Raw genomic sequence first — 15,137 nt, forward strand, 5'->3', positions numbered from 1 at the left:
AACCTGTATATTATCATATGTGAAACAGATTGCCAGTCCAGGTTCGATGCATGAGACAGGGTGCTCAGGGCTGGTGCACTGGGGATGACCCTGAGATGGAATGGGTAGGGAGGTGGGAGGGGAGTTCAGGATGGGGAACACATGTACACCCATGGCTGTTTCATGTCAATGTATGGCAAAAACCACTACAATGCTGTAAAGTAATTAGCCTACAATTAAAATAAAAAATTAAAAAAAAGGAAAATGAATTTATCTCAGATTTACCACACTAAGGTGCTTCCCTTGTGGCTCAGCTGGTGAAGAATCCGCCTACAATGCGGGAGCCCTGGGTTCGACCCCTGGGTTGGGAAGATCCCCTGTAGAAGGGAATGGCTGCACATTCCACTATTCTGGCCTGGACAATTTCATGAACTGTATAATCCACGGGGTTGCAAAGAGTCGAACACGACTGAGTGACTTTCACTTAACACACTATGACTCATGAAAACATCTCAAGAATCTGTGATATGTCAACTAGGAAATATAAATGGCAGCATGAATAAAACTTTTCAAAGCACCGAAAGACAGCGACTTTTAGTATGTGATGTATATTACTCTTACTATGGGCTAGTGCTTCCCTCACTTCTGTCTTTCTCTTATTCATCTCCCAGGCTTCTCTGATCTTCAAGCCAAGTTCTTCTCCCTGTCATAACATTCCCACAGCATCTCTGTACCTCCTCGAGGTGGATACACATGCTTCACTGTAGTTAAATAATGTGTTCCTTTCTGAGTATAAATGCCATGAAGGTACAAGCAAGCTTATAGGAGGTAGTCAATATAATTTTTTAAATGAACTAACTAAAGACAATATTTAGCTCTCTATTCGTCATCCTGAGACAATCCTTAGGATGATATTCATGAAATAAGTCTGAGAAACAGCTTGGCTTGCAGTAGAAAGGCAATCTTGATTCCAGCTTGTGTTTCATCCAGCCCAACATTTCTCATGATGTACTTACTCTGCATATAAGTTAAATAAATGGTGACAATATACAGCTTTGACATACCCCTCTCCAAATTTTGAACCAGTCCGTTGCTCCATGATCTGGTTCTTGACCTGCCTAAGTTTCTCAGGGGGCAGGTAAGGTGATCTGGCATTCCCATTTCTTGAAGAATTTTCTAGTTTGTTGTGATCCAGTCAAAGGCTTTCATGTAGTCAAAGAAACAGATATTTTTCTGGAATTCCCTTGCTTTTTTTATGATCCAATGGATGTTGGCTATTTGATCGCTGGTTCCTCTGCCTTTTCTAAATCAGGTTGTACATCTGGAAGCTCTTGGTTCATGTACTGTCGAAGCCTGCTTTAAAGGATTGTGAGCATTACCTTGCTAGCATGTGGAGCAAGCTCAACTGTACAGTAGGTGAACACTCTTTGGCACTCATCTTCTTTAGGATTGGAATGAAAACCGACTGTTTCCAGTCCCGTGGCCACTGATGAGTTTTCCAAATTTGATGGCATATTGAGTTCAGTACTTTAATAGCATCATGTTTTAGGATTTGAAATAACAGCTGGAATCCATCACATCCACTAGCTTTGTTCACAGTAATGCTTCCTAAAGCCCACTTGACTTCACATTCCAGGATATGGGACACTAGGTAAGTGATCACATCATTTTTATTTGTGTCCTTAAGACCTTTACTGTACAGTTCACCTGTGCATTTCTGCCACCTCTTTTTAGTATCTTTTGCTTCTGTCATGTCCTTGCCTTTTCTGTCCTTTATTGTGCAGATGTTTGCATGAAATAATCCCTTAGTATCTCCAACTTTCCTGAAGAGATCTCTAGTCTTTCCCATTGTATTGTTCTCCTCTTATTTCTTTGCACTGTTCACTTAGGAAGACCTTCTTGTCTTCTAAGTAATCTTTGGAATTCTGCACTATACTTCCTTTTCTCCTCTGACTTTCACTTCTATTCTCAACTATTTGTATGGCCTCCTCAGACAACCATTTTGCCTTGCAGCATTTTTCTCATAGATGGTTTTGGTCACTCTGGTTTAAGCTATGGACAATGATCTTCAAAGATTAAAAATTACACCAAAACCAAACCCTTTATAGATGGGTTTACTTCTTGATTTTTCTTTCTAGAAAATAGAATTATGTATTGGACGCCAGTGGTCATGTATGGATGTGAGAGTTGGACTATAAAGAAAGCTGAGCGCTGAAAAATTGATGCCTTTGAACTGTGGTGTTGGAGCAGACTCTTCAGAGTCCCTTGGACTGCAAGGAGATCCAACCAGTTCATCCTAAAGGTGATCAGTCCTGGATGTTCATTGGAAGGACTGATGCTGAAGCTGAAATTGTAATACTTTGGCCACCTCATGCGAAGAGTTGACTCACTGGAAAAGACCCTGATGCTGGGAGGGATTGAGGGCAGGAGAAGGGGATGACAGAGGATGAGATGGCTGGACGGCATCACCAACTCGATGGATGTGAGTTTGAGTGAACTCTGGGAGTTGGTGATGGACAGGGAGGCCTGGAGTGCTGCGATTCATGGGGTCGCAAACAGTTGGACATGACTGAGTGACTGAACTGAACTGATTGCATGCCTTGAGATAAATTTCTTTTAGGTATCAAAAAATAACTGCTATCTGTAGACACTGACATATTTCTATCATCAATGGAAACAAAAGGAAAAAAGTTCTTACTTGGGATCAACAGTACTCATAAGTTTCAGCAACTGATCTGCAGCAAGAGACTGGAAAATAAAAATATTAAAAATGAGAACACAGAATAATAAATGATTACTATTTTAATTTTTAAAAATATGTTGAAATGACCTAGAACAGTTTGTCAAACCTATAGAAGCTAGCATATCACCACAACGACCAACAGAAATATAATGCCAGCCAAATACGTCACAGTAAATTTTCTAGGTGCAAAAAAATAAACATGACAATAGTGACTACAGTACTGGATATCCAGAGCTGCTTTATCAAGTTAAATACAAAGATGATGAAGCTGAACAGTCCAGATTTTATAGACTAGCTCCTGCTTATTTAAAGATTTCCTGAGGATAAGTAACATTTTAAGGAAACATGTAAAACAGAAATCAAAGTGCTCAGTCAGTATAATAATCAAAAGGTTTCATAAAGAACTTCAGAAAAGTTTATCTAAATTGCAATGAGGGAAAACAAAAATTTCCAAGTGAGTAAATGACAAGAGAACAAATTATGAACACATTCCTATCTTTTCATGACTTGTATTCTGACTTTGCAACACTGATGTGGTAGTGGCTTCCTATGAAACTAGTCTTTACTTTGAACATCCTAAAATGAGAAATTCTTTGATGGGCAAGGGGCTAATGCAGTGACCTTTTAAATCTCTCATTAAGAAGTTTAGGTAAGAAAAAAAATCACTACAATGTAACAGTTGGTTATCTCCTGCTGTTGAAATGCAAACTAAAATCTAATGAAGCAAATTCTTGAATTACAAAAACGAGCTCAGAGTTCAAGGATATTAAATTACCTGTGAGTTCAAGTTTGCTCCAGGAAGCCCAAGTGCAGCAAGGGCAGGATCAAGGGTAGGAGCTCCCAAAGCAGCCAATGGAACAGCGCCAATCTGTGAAATTTCAAATTGTATTTATTTAAAATTTTGTTTCTATGTCTTATACTGTCAGGTTGGCAGAGTATGTGAACGTTTTTTTCCCTTAAAGGGTCAGATGATTACTAGTTGAAGTCTGTAAGCTGTGGGATCTCCTCCCCCCAACTAAGTGTGTGTACCTTAAGTTTATTCCTTAGGGCTTCCCTGGTGGCTCACATGGTAAAGAATCTGCCTGCAATGTGGGAGACCAGGGTTCCATCCCTGGGGTGGGAAGATCCCCTGGAGAAGGGAATGGCAACCCACTCCAGTATTCCTGCCTTAGAGAATCCCATGGACAGAGGAGCCTGGTGGATTACAGTCCATGAGGTCACAAAGGATCTGACATGACTTAGCAACTAATATTTATTTACATTTCTTAGCCACAGCAGTAGTGGCTCTTTCTATACCCGAGATACATATATTCATTAAGAGTTCCCTAGTAATTTCCTGTTGTATGTTCTTAGTCTCTTAGTCGTGTCTGACTCTTTGCAACCCCATGGACTGTAACCTGCCAGGCTCCCCTGTCCATGGGATTCTCCAGACAATATGCAGTGGGTAGACATTCCCTTCTCCAGGGGATCATCCCAACTCAGGGATCGAACCCAGGTCTCCTGCGTTGTAGGAGGATCCTCTACTTTGTGAGCCACCAGGAATTCCTCATAATTAGTCAATTCAATGCACACAAACAATGCAAAATCTTACAACTTTGCAGGCAGTTTGAGCCTCTTCACAAGCACTGTGCTTAAAGTTCTCCTAGTTTCATTATTACTTATTAAGTATAGGTAGCAAACATACTATAACCGATCACTGAGTTAAAATCCTGTTAATACAGTTGATCCTTGAGCAACATGGGGGCTAGGAGTGCTGACTCCTCATGTAGTCAAAAATAGACCTGTAACTTCAGTCAGGTCTCCATATCCACTCGCCCATATTTCGATTCAACCAATCTTGGGTTGTATAGTACTATAATATATATTCAAAGTGAAAGCGTTAGTCGCTCAGTTGTGTCTGACCCTCTGCAAAATCATGGACTATAGCCCACTATGCTCCTCTGTCCATGGAATTCTCCAGGCATGAATACTGGAGTGGAGTGGATAGCCATTCCTTTCTCCAGGGGATCTTCTTGAGCTAATGATCAAACCTGGATCTCCTGCACTGCAGGTAAATTCTTTACCGTCCGAGCCACCAGGAAAGCCATGTAGTAGTTAAAAAAAGAAATCCTCATATAAATGGAGCAAACAGTTCAAACTCATGTTGTTCGAGGATCAACTATTATAAAATTGGCTTAGTTATTTATTATACAATTTTATACATCAAAGGTATCTATGAATTACCCTGATCTTCATCTTCACGTTATCTACTTAAACCCCAAGAGCAAAAGATAAAAGGGTATGGGGAAAGGAAAAAAAAAAAAGGTCTTAACTTCACACCTTAATTTTCTCAGTTCAAATGAACACACTAAATATCTGCAACAGAAATATGCCTCATGACTTATGGGCTATTTTGAGAGTCAGTGACAAAATGATAAGACACATATTATTTTTGAGAATGTCCTTAAAATGTAAACTACCACTTTAATACTGATGATTACAATAGCATTTTACAATACTCTGACCACGTGACAATAGTCTGTGAAGTGCAATCACAAAGGACTCAAAAAAGGCACAAATACATTTAGATTTAACCACCATTCTGTGTTCCTTTCCATGTTGTAAGAATTCAATAGAACTAATACCTGGGTAAGTGGGTTAGGAGTAGGCAGGAGTCCACCACCAGGCAGAAGACCTGCCACTGCATTAGCTGGTGCCAACAGAGACAAAGCCTTAGTCTCATCAGGAATAACTCCTGCAGAGAAACACCCATGCATTAGAACACACTCTTCTGCAAGACAGAAAACACACAAAAACACCCAGAAAATGTCTCCCTGATACACCACCTGAGTTTGTTGAAAGTACTTATGTTCGCTAAAATATAAAGCTTGATTTCTATGATTATTTATCATTAATTTTATGTCAGAATGAAACTTCAATGTGTGAAAATTTGTTTCCTTTTTCTCTACAAATGGTTAAGTTTCTAGAGTAAAAAAAAAATAGCACAATACACACTACTTTTTTGTTAACACTGCCAAGATTTCATCACCTGTACTCGATTTTTAAGTCATGAACCAAACGTAAGCAAGCACAGTCGGTTCTCCAGGGGTGTGCTCTCAACTTTCAAAAGCTGTTTTATGAACAACGACTCGTGTCGGCTGCTTCACTATAAAGCACACAGAAAAATCAAGATACACAAGACAAAAAAAGTTTGATTTAGGGGTTAATAATATGGTACAGTTACTATGATTTTCTTTTACACCTACCATACAATTTTGTAAAAATTAAAGAGAAAAAAGTATGTAAAGGAAATATTCTGTTGAATCAAGAGTAGGGCTTTTGCTGACTCATGAAAATGAATATGAATGTTTCTGAAGGTCTCTGAATACACACAGGATGTGTGTGGGAGTGAGTGAGAGGGAAAGAGAGAGAGAATAAGTAAAACATGGCACATTCCTTACCTGTACAGTAAAATGCTTTATGTTCCAATATGTGCCATGCTAACCATACCAAAAAATGCTGCTATATAGTGTCAGTTCAAAAGCTAACTTAGCCAAACTCCTAAAGCCAAAAACAACATGTATGTCTGTTTTTAAAGCCTAATCTGTGTATTCAGATAAAATCTAAGGGTCCTGAGACAAATATTTATGTAGACAATTTAAATTCTATCCAACAGCAAAAGCCCTATAACAGATGGATTAATCTGTTAATGTGCCCAAGCCCCCAAAATGAGAGTTCAATAATACAATTAAACTACATATTTGCAAATACCAGTAGTATTTCTGTAATACATATTAAGAAACTGCATCTCATCATAAAACATACAATATGTACAGGGCACTTAAGAGAAACTGGATAAGCTGCAGAAGAAAACTGTTGGGTGGTATTTTCAGCAGGGCCTGGTATATAGTTCAGGCTGAACCAGGGAAAAGAACTGTAAAACACAACAACAAAAAAGAAAAACCACTGTTAAATAAAGGTAATGGTTCCTTCCACCTAAACTGAGAAGTGCCGATAATATAAACAAATGTATACTACACAGCACTGTTATCTTGCTTGTGTCAGAGCTGTCATCAATTTAGATACCGAGAGTTATGGAGGGGGGAGAAGGGAGAAGATTTAGATATAGGGCATTAATGCATCATTATTAACAAACCTACAAGGATTATGGGATAATTTTGCATGCAAAATTATGTCTCAAGAGGATAATATTAAGTATCAACATCTTGCTAAAATTAGTGCATTTGCAACATTTCTGGCAAACTAAAATCCTCTTGAATTGTGAGACACCGGATAGAAGATCTGCATCCATTAAAAAAAAAGTCATGCATCTGATCCTCTGATTAAAAAAAGACTATTTAAAAATAAAACTACAATTTAAAAATAGCAATGAGGCCCCTCACCAGTTAATTTTCATGCGTCAAGAGTATTTTTTTTACTGCTGCTTTGATAGAACCATGAAATACTGCATGAATGTGTAGAAATGAAAGAAAAAGAAACAGACAAAAGAAACAAACATTAACCAAGGAACCTAAATAGTCCCCAAATCCATTATTATTAAGAGTTCCTTCCAAATTCAGCTATCTCAGTTTTATCGGTTAAACACTATTCCTTACCGTAGACTTTGTGTCTATTGTTCTAAAACACTGACCAAGAAGCAACGGCATAATGTAAGAGCTAAAACCAGGGTGAATGGTGACAAAAAGGTTGAGTACATCAGTTATTTAGTGGAGGCAACATTAATACAGCATACCATACCAGTAATTACCAGTAATATACTAATAGATTCTGTAACTAAATAGTTCTGTAATTCTAATAATGTACTCCCTAAATATGTTTCAAAACAAATCCAAAAAAATTACTATGGTCTAAAAATATTTATGAAATCTTGTTATATGATATACTGTATTATGTTCAGGGCTTGGGAACTATGACATAATATTTGGCCAAAAAGAATTTTTAAAATTATAAGGCTAACTAGTGTTTGGCAAATTACTCACATGATTTGACCCTTGTTCCAAAAGCTATGTTCTACATTTACTTATCCTACATTTGAATTCTGTAAATTTTCTCTTGATGGTAAGTCATCCTACAACAGGCACACTGACAGAAAATGCTTAATCAAAACACACTCACAAGTTTATCACTACATAATATATATATACACACTTTAAAACCTTAAAACTGGGCTCATACACTTTAATAGCATGGAGACAGATTTACTGTTATATAGCATGCCTTAGTTTATCCATGAATGCAATTTAATTTCTTTAGAAAACCACAGAGGAAATTTTTCTAAGTTTTAAGGACTAGACATTTCACAATTTTTACAAGGAATGGTTTAAATGTTCACATCAGTATTCAAAGATAGCAACTAAAGTTAACAGTATCTAGATTCTGCTTCCACTGACCAGTTCACCAAGGAAAGGGGAAAGCATTTATACCCTGGTCAGCATGTTAATAAAATCCAGTAATTTTAACATATTTCAGTGATTTTTTCCACTAAATTTATAGTTACCAAAAAGCAAATAAAGTAGCAGTACACTGGGAACAAGCATAAAGTATGTCTTAGAAAATTTCACAAAGTGGAATAAAAATAGTGTTGTCTTGTCACAGTGGCTTTTTAAGATCCAAAAACCCTGCTCATTATTTTTCTGCCAAATTACTTTAACAGCCTAAAATGTAAAAAGAGAGAAAATGTAGTTAACAAATGGTTACACCAGGAAAACACTTGGGGGACTTGAGTGCTTGCTGGCCTTTAGTTAATGTCTAGAATCCCCTGTAGCTGCAGAGGACCCACTGTTTTTCAGTCATCTGGAAGAGTTTTGCATTTGCCTTCTCCACTACAAAAATCACACACACAAATAACAGAGAGAAGAATTTATTATTTAGAGATATTCTAGAAAATATAGCAAGAGTGAACAAGAAAATCTGGCATAAAACAAAACACCCAGTGCCCATTTGGCACCTAAGCTATAGGAAATATTGAACTTCATAAAAATCAAACCATTGCGACCCTTGGTATACTGAAATTCAATGTGGGATATATTTTTTAAAGTTATTGGTAAGAAGAATCACTAAGAGGAATCACTATGGAAATAAAACCAACCTGGTCACATTTATTCAAAATAGAAACATCATCATGCATTTATTTGAAGGTTTCTGTGTAAATGTTCATGAAGTGAACCGTTCACCTTCAGGACTTTTATATAAAACAATATTAAATTAACTAAGTAGATGTATCTTAAGGAATTACGATTGGAGAAGTGGTTTTAATGAACTTAAAATTGTTTTAAAGTAATGCAAAAGGTTAAATATCTTATAAAAACAAATCAGATTTTGAATTTTAAGTTAGAAAGCCTTCATGTAAAAAATATGGACCACAGTATAACAAGGGTTTCAAAATGTTAATAGCTTAGATTTTTTTAACATGCTACTAATGCTCACTCTAAAACTACACTGAGGTAGATGGTCATCATAGGATGCCCACATAGGTAGTTAAACAAAGCACAAACCTTCTGCATATGGTACGACTATCAAAGCTCTGTCAACGAATACAGTGTTTGTCAGATGCTGTGCCACAACTGCTGAGTCCGGATCATGGAACTTAACAAAGCAGACTCTGGAGGAGACTGGTAAAGGCGAATCACTAGAAAATACACAGATAACATAAAGAGGAAATTATAAGCAAAAACACAAATCAATGACTCACAAATACCTGCATTCCAAAAGTATAAGAGGCAGAGAAATACATAACCACACACATATTAACCAGTTCAAAAATACATGGCGTTTTTCAATGAAGTACTATCCACAGAACCGACTATATAAAATTACACCCAGAACAACCACTGTTTAAATTCATAACGCATCAAGTTAAAACAGTTTGAAACCAGTCTCAGAGTCTGAACAGATCACAAAAATGTCAGCATTTCATAATATCAATACCAGGCATTTTAAAATACAAATAGCAAGTAACTAGTTTTGGCTTGGAAAACTTTTCATTACGGCTAACTTTTTAAGAGTTAAAAACAAAAAATTTCCATTTCAGGGACAAAAGAGTATAATGGTCAAGTATATCTATTTGACAATCAATGAGTTTTCTTGACCTGCCTACTAAATGCCCTGTCCTCTTTCATCTACAGCTAATTAAAACTCCCAGGCATTATAAATAGTTAAGGGTCTCTTAGGGCAGTTTCACACAGAGAAAAAAATTAGGCACTCACGGGAATACTACTACCCCCCCCCAACTATTACCCAAAATTTTAATTAACAAAAAGACACTTTCCTTGGCAACTTGTTTATGTAAAACAAAAACAAGCTAAGGTACAAGCAACAGTCGCTCTAAGCAAGATAAGATTAGGAAGGGAGCAGAGTTGTTTTTTAAAAATATAAGACAGTTAAATTTCTGCCATTAAACTTTTTGTGGAAAGAAAGATTAAATAAGGTAGGGGTTTCTCTGCTCTCTAACACTAAACCAAAAGCTATTTGAAAATCAATGAACTAAAGTAATAACATTATCCCAGGTTTGTATTAGAATCTTGGAAGTGGGGTGGGGAGGACTACAATTAAATCAAGATCTCTGATGAAAGAAGTACTGAATGATGCCATCTTTAATTCTCCCTGATGATTTTAATATGCACCCAGTGTAAAGAACCACTGCTTTGTTTAACAAGCCAATTATATCTTGAGACTCAATAATGAAGAGGGAAATCCTGTAATACTTTTGAATTATTAGAAGGGGGTAACTGACAACTTTTCTAAGTAAACGAGATTTTCGTGCATTTGTAAAAATTGGATTACATCAGATTGGTCACACTAAGTGTTTCAGATTGTTGTTGAAAAGAAACATTTTTTTATAATTTGGGCACAATATGAAAACAAAAACTTCTTACCAACATCAATCTATAATCTGAGAACTCTAACCTCTTAGAATGTAAGTTTTCTTAAAGACATTGCCCTTATTAGCACAGATGCTAATCTAGGTTCAAAGCAAAGCTGTCAATCTATGTACTGAAATGGATTTAAGCCATATTGCTAGAAAAGTTTACTGGAAAATGTTTTTTTTTTGTTTGTTTTTTTTTTGAAAGGATACTGTTTTTTTTTTAATGTGAAGCATCACTGTTCTGAAATTTAAAAATGCTGCACCCAGTATAGTGAAAATAAAGCTTTTTCATCATTAGTACTAGAGCTACATAGCTCTGACAGCCACATTTTTACAATTAAAAAGCTCTTTAAATGCTATCATTTTATGTTCTAAAGTGTAAGCACTTACGTTTCTTAAAAAGTGACCCTACTATACATCTCTACCAATGACCCAATTTTGTTCCTATTTGCAGGCCAGGTATAGAGATGTAGACATATGGAAGGGACATGTAGACATGGGTGGGGACAGTGGGATCAACTGGGAGAATATGATTGACATATATACACTATCATGTGTAAAACAGCTAGTAGGAAGCCGCTGTTTAGCACAGGAGCTCAGTTCGGTGCTCTGTGACAACCCAGATGGGTGGAATGGAGATCCAAGGAGGAGTGGGTGTATGTATACACATAGTTGATTCACTTTGTTGTACAGCAGAAACTAACACAACATTGTGAAGCAATTACACTACAATTAAAAAAAAAGTGACCTCTATTATTTGACACCATCTATTGTCATCTAACTGAAAGAAAATGTGACTATCAAATATTAGATTATTAAAGAATACAAACAACCAAGAGTTCTTTCTAAAAAATTAGGAAAGTATGCCTACATGCCCCCAATATATTTCCATTTAGTGATCTTAAATGTTCACATTTCTCTACCCACTCATGTATGTGCAACATTATTTGACTACTCTATTACACCTGTAAGTGGTGGTGAGGTAAAGATAAAATATGAACAATTTAAATATTATGGGAAAGTACAGTAAGAACACAGAAGGGCAAATAATTCATCTTTCCCCACTTTAAACTGTCGTGTAAAACCACTGCCATTTGGTCCTGCAATTTATACGGTCACATTTTCTCAGTTAAAATCAATAATAGAGACGTTAAAAACTGACATCGGAAATTAATTTTCCCACCCTTAGGATTTTGTGCAAGTACCACTGCTAAAAATATGACTGTTAAGAATTAACATAGAATTATGTTTAAGAATTAAACATAATTTACCTTTAAGAATATCCTTACCTTTAAGAATTAATATAGAAGAGGCAGTGCAGTTGAAAAGAACTGAGGAACAAGATAGGGAAAAGGAAGCCTTGTGTGATGCTTTCATCATATAAGAGTGGTGGTGGTGGTATTGTGTCTAGTTTCTTAGTGACCTCTGAGGCTCGTTTCAGAATCTTCTGGGATGCACACATAAAATTCAGATGACTGTTTCCACCTCAAGCCCACTGAATGTGAGAATCCTTTTCATTGGAAGGCTCTGATTCTTAACAAGATCCTTAGCTGATATTCGTGACTGCTAAAGTAGAAATTCTGGTCTGAGTCAGTTCTTTCAACCTCATCTTAATATTGAGCTAACCACTTCGGAGCAGAGAATTTTGTGCTTATAAACAAAGTTATCTCTTAAGCCCCACAAAACAGCAAGTCTGTGACAAAATTAACAACTCTGTTGACCTTACATCCTCTTTCCCTCATGTGTTCTTATTTAGTTCTAAAAAAAATCGTAAATTGTTGCATTTCATCTTAAATATAAATTCTATATTTTAAATATTTTATATTTTTAAATAAAAATTTTTAAAGAGAAATTATGTTCTCTCCCTTACCTAACTATACTAAGTTACTTAGATGATCATTAAAGTATCTCTTTTTGGTCCCTGAGAAGTTAGTAATGGATTTATCTGCAGTTTAACAGAAGTCTTCAGTTACTGAGTGAGTGACATATGCTTCTCAAGGATCATTACCTGATAAGCACTCCAGTGACTTTCTCCACTGATACCTCACTAAAATCAACCATTTGAAGAATATCTATTAGATGTAAAAGAATGATTCCATTCACAAGTTGCTTGGCTTTGAAGGAAATCATGAAGTGGTAGAAAAGAATCACATTAGGTTTCAAATACTAGTTCTGACACTGATAGAAATCTATGTGAATTTCAGTTCACTCATTTGTAAAACAGGATACAAGGCTTAGTTCCTCTGTATATATAAGGCTATCATACTGAAGAAGGATAAAATACTACATTATGAAGACAGGTTGTATCACTGCGTGGAATTATAAGTTAGCAATTTCTGGCTTAAAAGAACCAAGAAATAGGTGGATTTGACAATAAAATAAAGTAAGAGGAGACACCTTCTTGAGGTTCTCAGTGAAATGTTTGTGATCCCAGGAATTTTCCCCACAAACAGGAATTTGGGGCTAAAATTAGAATTTCAGTAGGTGTGGGTTGGAGCTCAGTCACATAATACTTTAAAACTGCCCCTCAAGTAATATTGATGACCCCAAGGAACCTTATTCTAGAAGACAGAGGAGTTAAACTTGTCAGTTGGTGAACAGCTCTACAGAGAAAAAGCAATTAAATTGAATAGAGAAGGCAGGGAGTGGTTGCATTTTTATTAAGCGTGAATCGGTGACATTTGAACAGCAAAAAGAAAGCAAGCATGTCAGAGTTCCAGGTGGATATGAATACCTTCTGGGAGAAACACACACCCATTAAAAAAAAAAATAATAAATCAAGCAACAAATATATTTACAATCAATAGATTTTCAAGTTAAGTCATTTAATCTTATTCTATGAGTAAGAGTAAATTTTTGGAGTATTTCTGGAAAGATGAACCCCTTTTAGACTATTAGGACTCGATAGCACATTATCTGCAACAAACTACTACTCAAAACTGTAGGGAGCTTAAAGAAACCGTCAATAAAGTATTTCCAAATTATGCAGGTCAGATTAGTTATCAAGACTTAAATTAGTAAAAAAAAAAAAATATATATATATATTCATACATATATAATATTAAATGAACAAAAGGATCTACATTCACACTATTCAATTTGGAAAGGCCACTAAAGTAATGTAAAATTCACTACATTATAACCTTACATATTTTCAGAAAAGAAAATGATCTGTACATGGGCGCATATATGAAGGAGTCAGAGCAAAAATGTGTCACTATTCTTCCCAATGTAGGAAAAAAATCCTCTTAATGTAGAGCACCCCAGAGATCAAGTTATCTGGAACACACAACTCTCTTGGTTAGGATGGAACCACTCCACTGACTACAAATCAAAAAGCCAGTCTGTTCTATCATGACTCCCCCTTGAGACAACAGACACGGTAACATCCCACATTTGTCATCTTTTTATGACAGTATCATAAAAAGAACATTTTCACAAAAAAAAACATTTCATAGTCAGCAACTCTAAAAAAAATTCTTAATGACTTGTGGGACTGGAAATAATTTTCTTATAAATAAGTCCAGAATCTCATACACGTTCAGAAATAACATGATTACAATCAAGTAATCAACAATAATCAAATGTGTCACTTTCATTTCCTGCCATTTTACCATTTAATACTACGAACAGTAAAAGGAATGTTGGGAGAAACTAACAGCAAAACATCCGTTTCTGTAAGTTCTTATTATGAAAGCCATTTGTCCTTCATTGTCAAAATAAATACCTGTTTAAAATAACTTCAACAAAAAGTGTCTGTCCCTAGAATTCTACACTTCATGTAAATTAATTAACTCTAAACCTCCCTCCATACCTATAGTACTCCCAAATTAAAGACAACACAGCACTTGAGAACACTGTTATCTGAAAATACTTTAAGGAAAACATGATGAAATACAGTAATGAATACCGACTGCAGTATGATCAACTTAAATCTGCACACAGATATATCATGCCCAGGTTATTAATGATTTATTACATCCACAACAGTGGATTCTTTGAGGATTCCAATCTCCTGTTTAGTACTTAAGCGGCATCATAAAAAACTTATGGTACAGCTGGAACTGAGTACCCACTGACAGTAAAATCTGAATTTTCACTCTTCCCAAGGAGCACTGGTCTGTTTTATTATTTCAAATTTTTGCTCTAGTATTAATCACATCTTATTATAGCTTCTTTTTTTTTTTTTTTTTTACAATTATTGCACTCATTTAACACATCTGTGATAAAAATAAAAAATGTAAAACAGGATAAAAACAAAACCCGTATACCCCCAATTAAAAAATTTAACGTTCTAAAAAATTCCTTCTGAAGAACAATTCTAGAATATAAAAAATGTGTACGTTATTTAAACAAAAGAAAATACGAGGTTTCAGCTTTAACTCTTCTCATTTTAAGAAGTACTCAGGCTCACTGTGGAAGGAAATGGCAACCCCCTCCAGTATTCTTGCCTGGAAAATCCCATGGACTGAGGAGCCTGGTAGGCTACAGACCACTGGGTCGCAGAGTCGGACACGACTGAGCGACTTCACTTCAGGCTCACTGAATGTC

The 15,137-nt window shown here is 35.9% G+C and overlaps 1 protein-coding gene across 14 annotated transcripts in view; it reads right to left on the reverse strand.

Moving 5' to 3' along the window:
• SRSF11 (serine and arginine rich splicing factor 11) overlaps positions 1-15,137 on the reverse strand; it is a 51,011-nt gene that overhangs the window by 21,675 nt on the left and 14,199 nt on the right. For 7 of the 14 annotated variants that reach the window (XM_025288462.3, XM_025288465.3, XM_044944858.2 and 4 more), the window contains 4 exons: positions 9,217-9,350; positions 5,347-5,456; positions 3,498-3,590; positions 2,678-2,727 (listed from right to left, as the gene is read on the reverse strand). In XM_025288462.3, coding sequence (XP_025144247.1) covers positions 2,678-2,727; positions 3,498-3,590; positions 5,347-5,456; positions 9,217-9,350 — 387 coding nt within the window. Of the gene's footprint in view, positions 1-2,677; positions 2,728-3,497; positions 3,591-5,346; positions 5,457-5,750; positions 9,356-15,137 lie in introns of those variants that run through there. The other 7 variants (XM_025288473.3, XM_025288472.3, XM_025288471.3 and 4 more) reach the window with 7 other exon arrangements.

The sequence above is a fragment of the Bubalus bubalis genome, chromosome 6, assembly GCF_019923935.1.
Source record: "Bubalus bubalis isolate 160015118507 breed Murrah chromosome 6, NDDB_SH_1, whole genome shotgun sequence".
Classification (NCBI taxonomy): domain Eukaryota; kingdom Metazoa; phylum Chordata; class Mammalia; order Artiodactyla; family Bovidae; genus Bubalus; species Bubalus bubalis.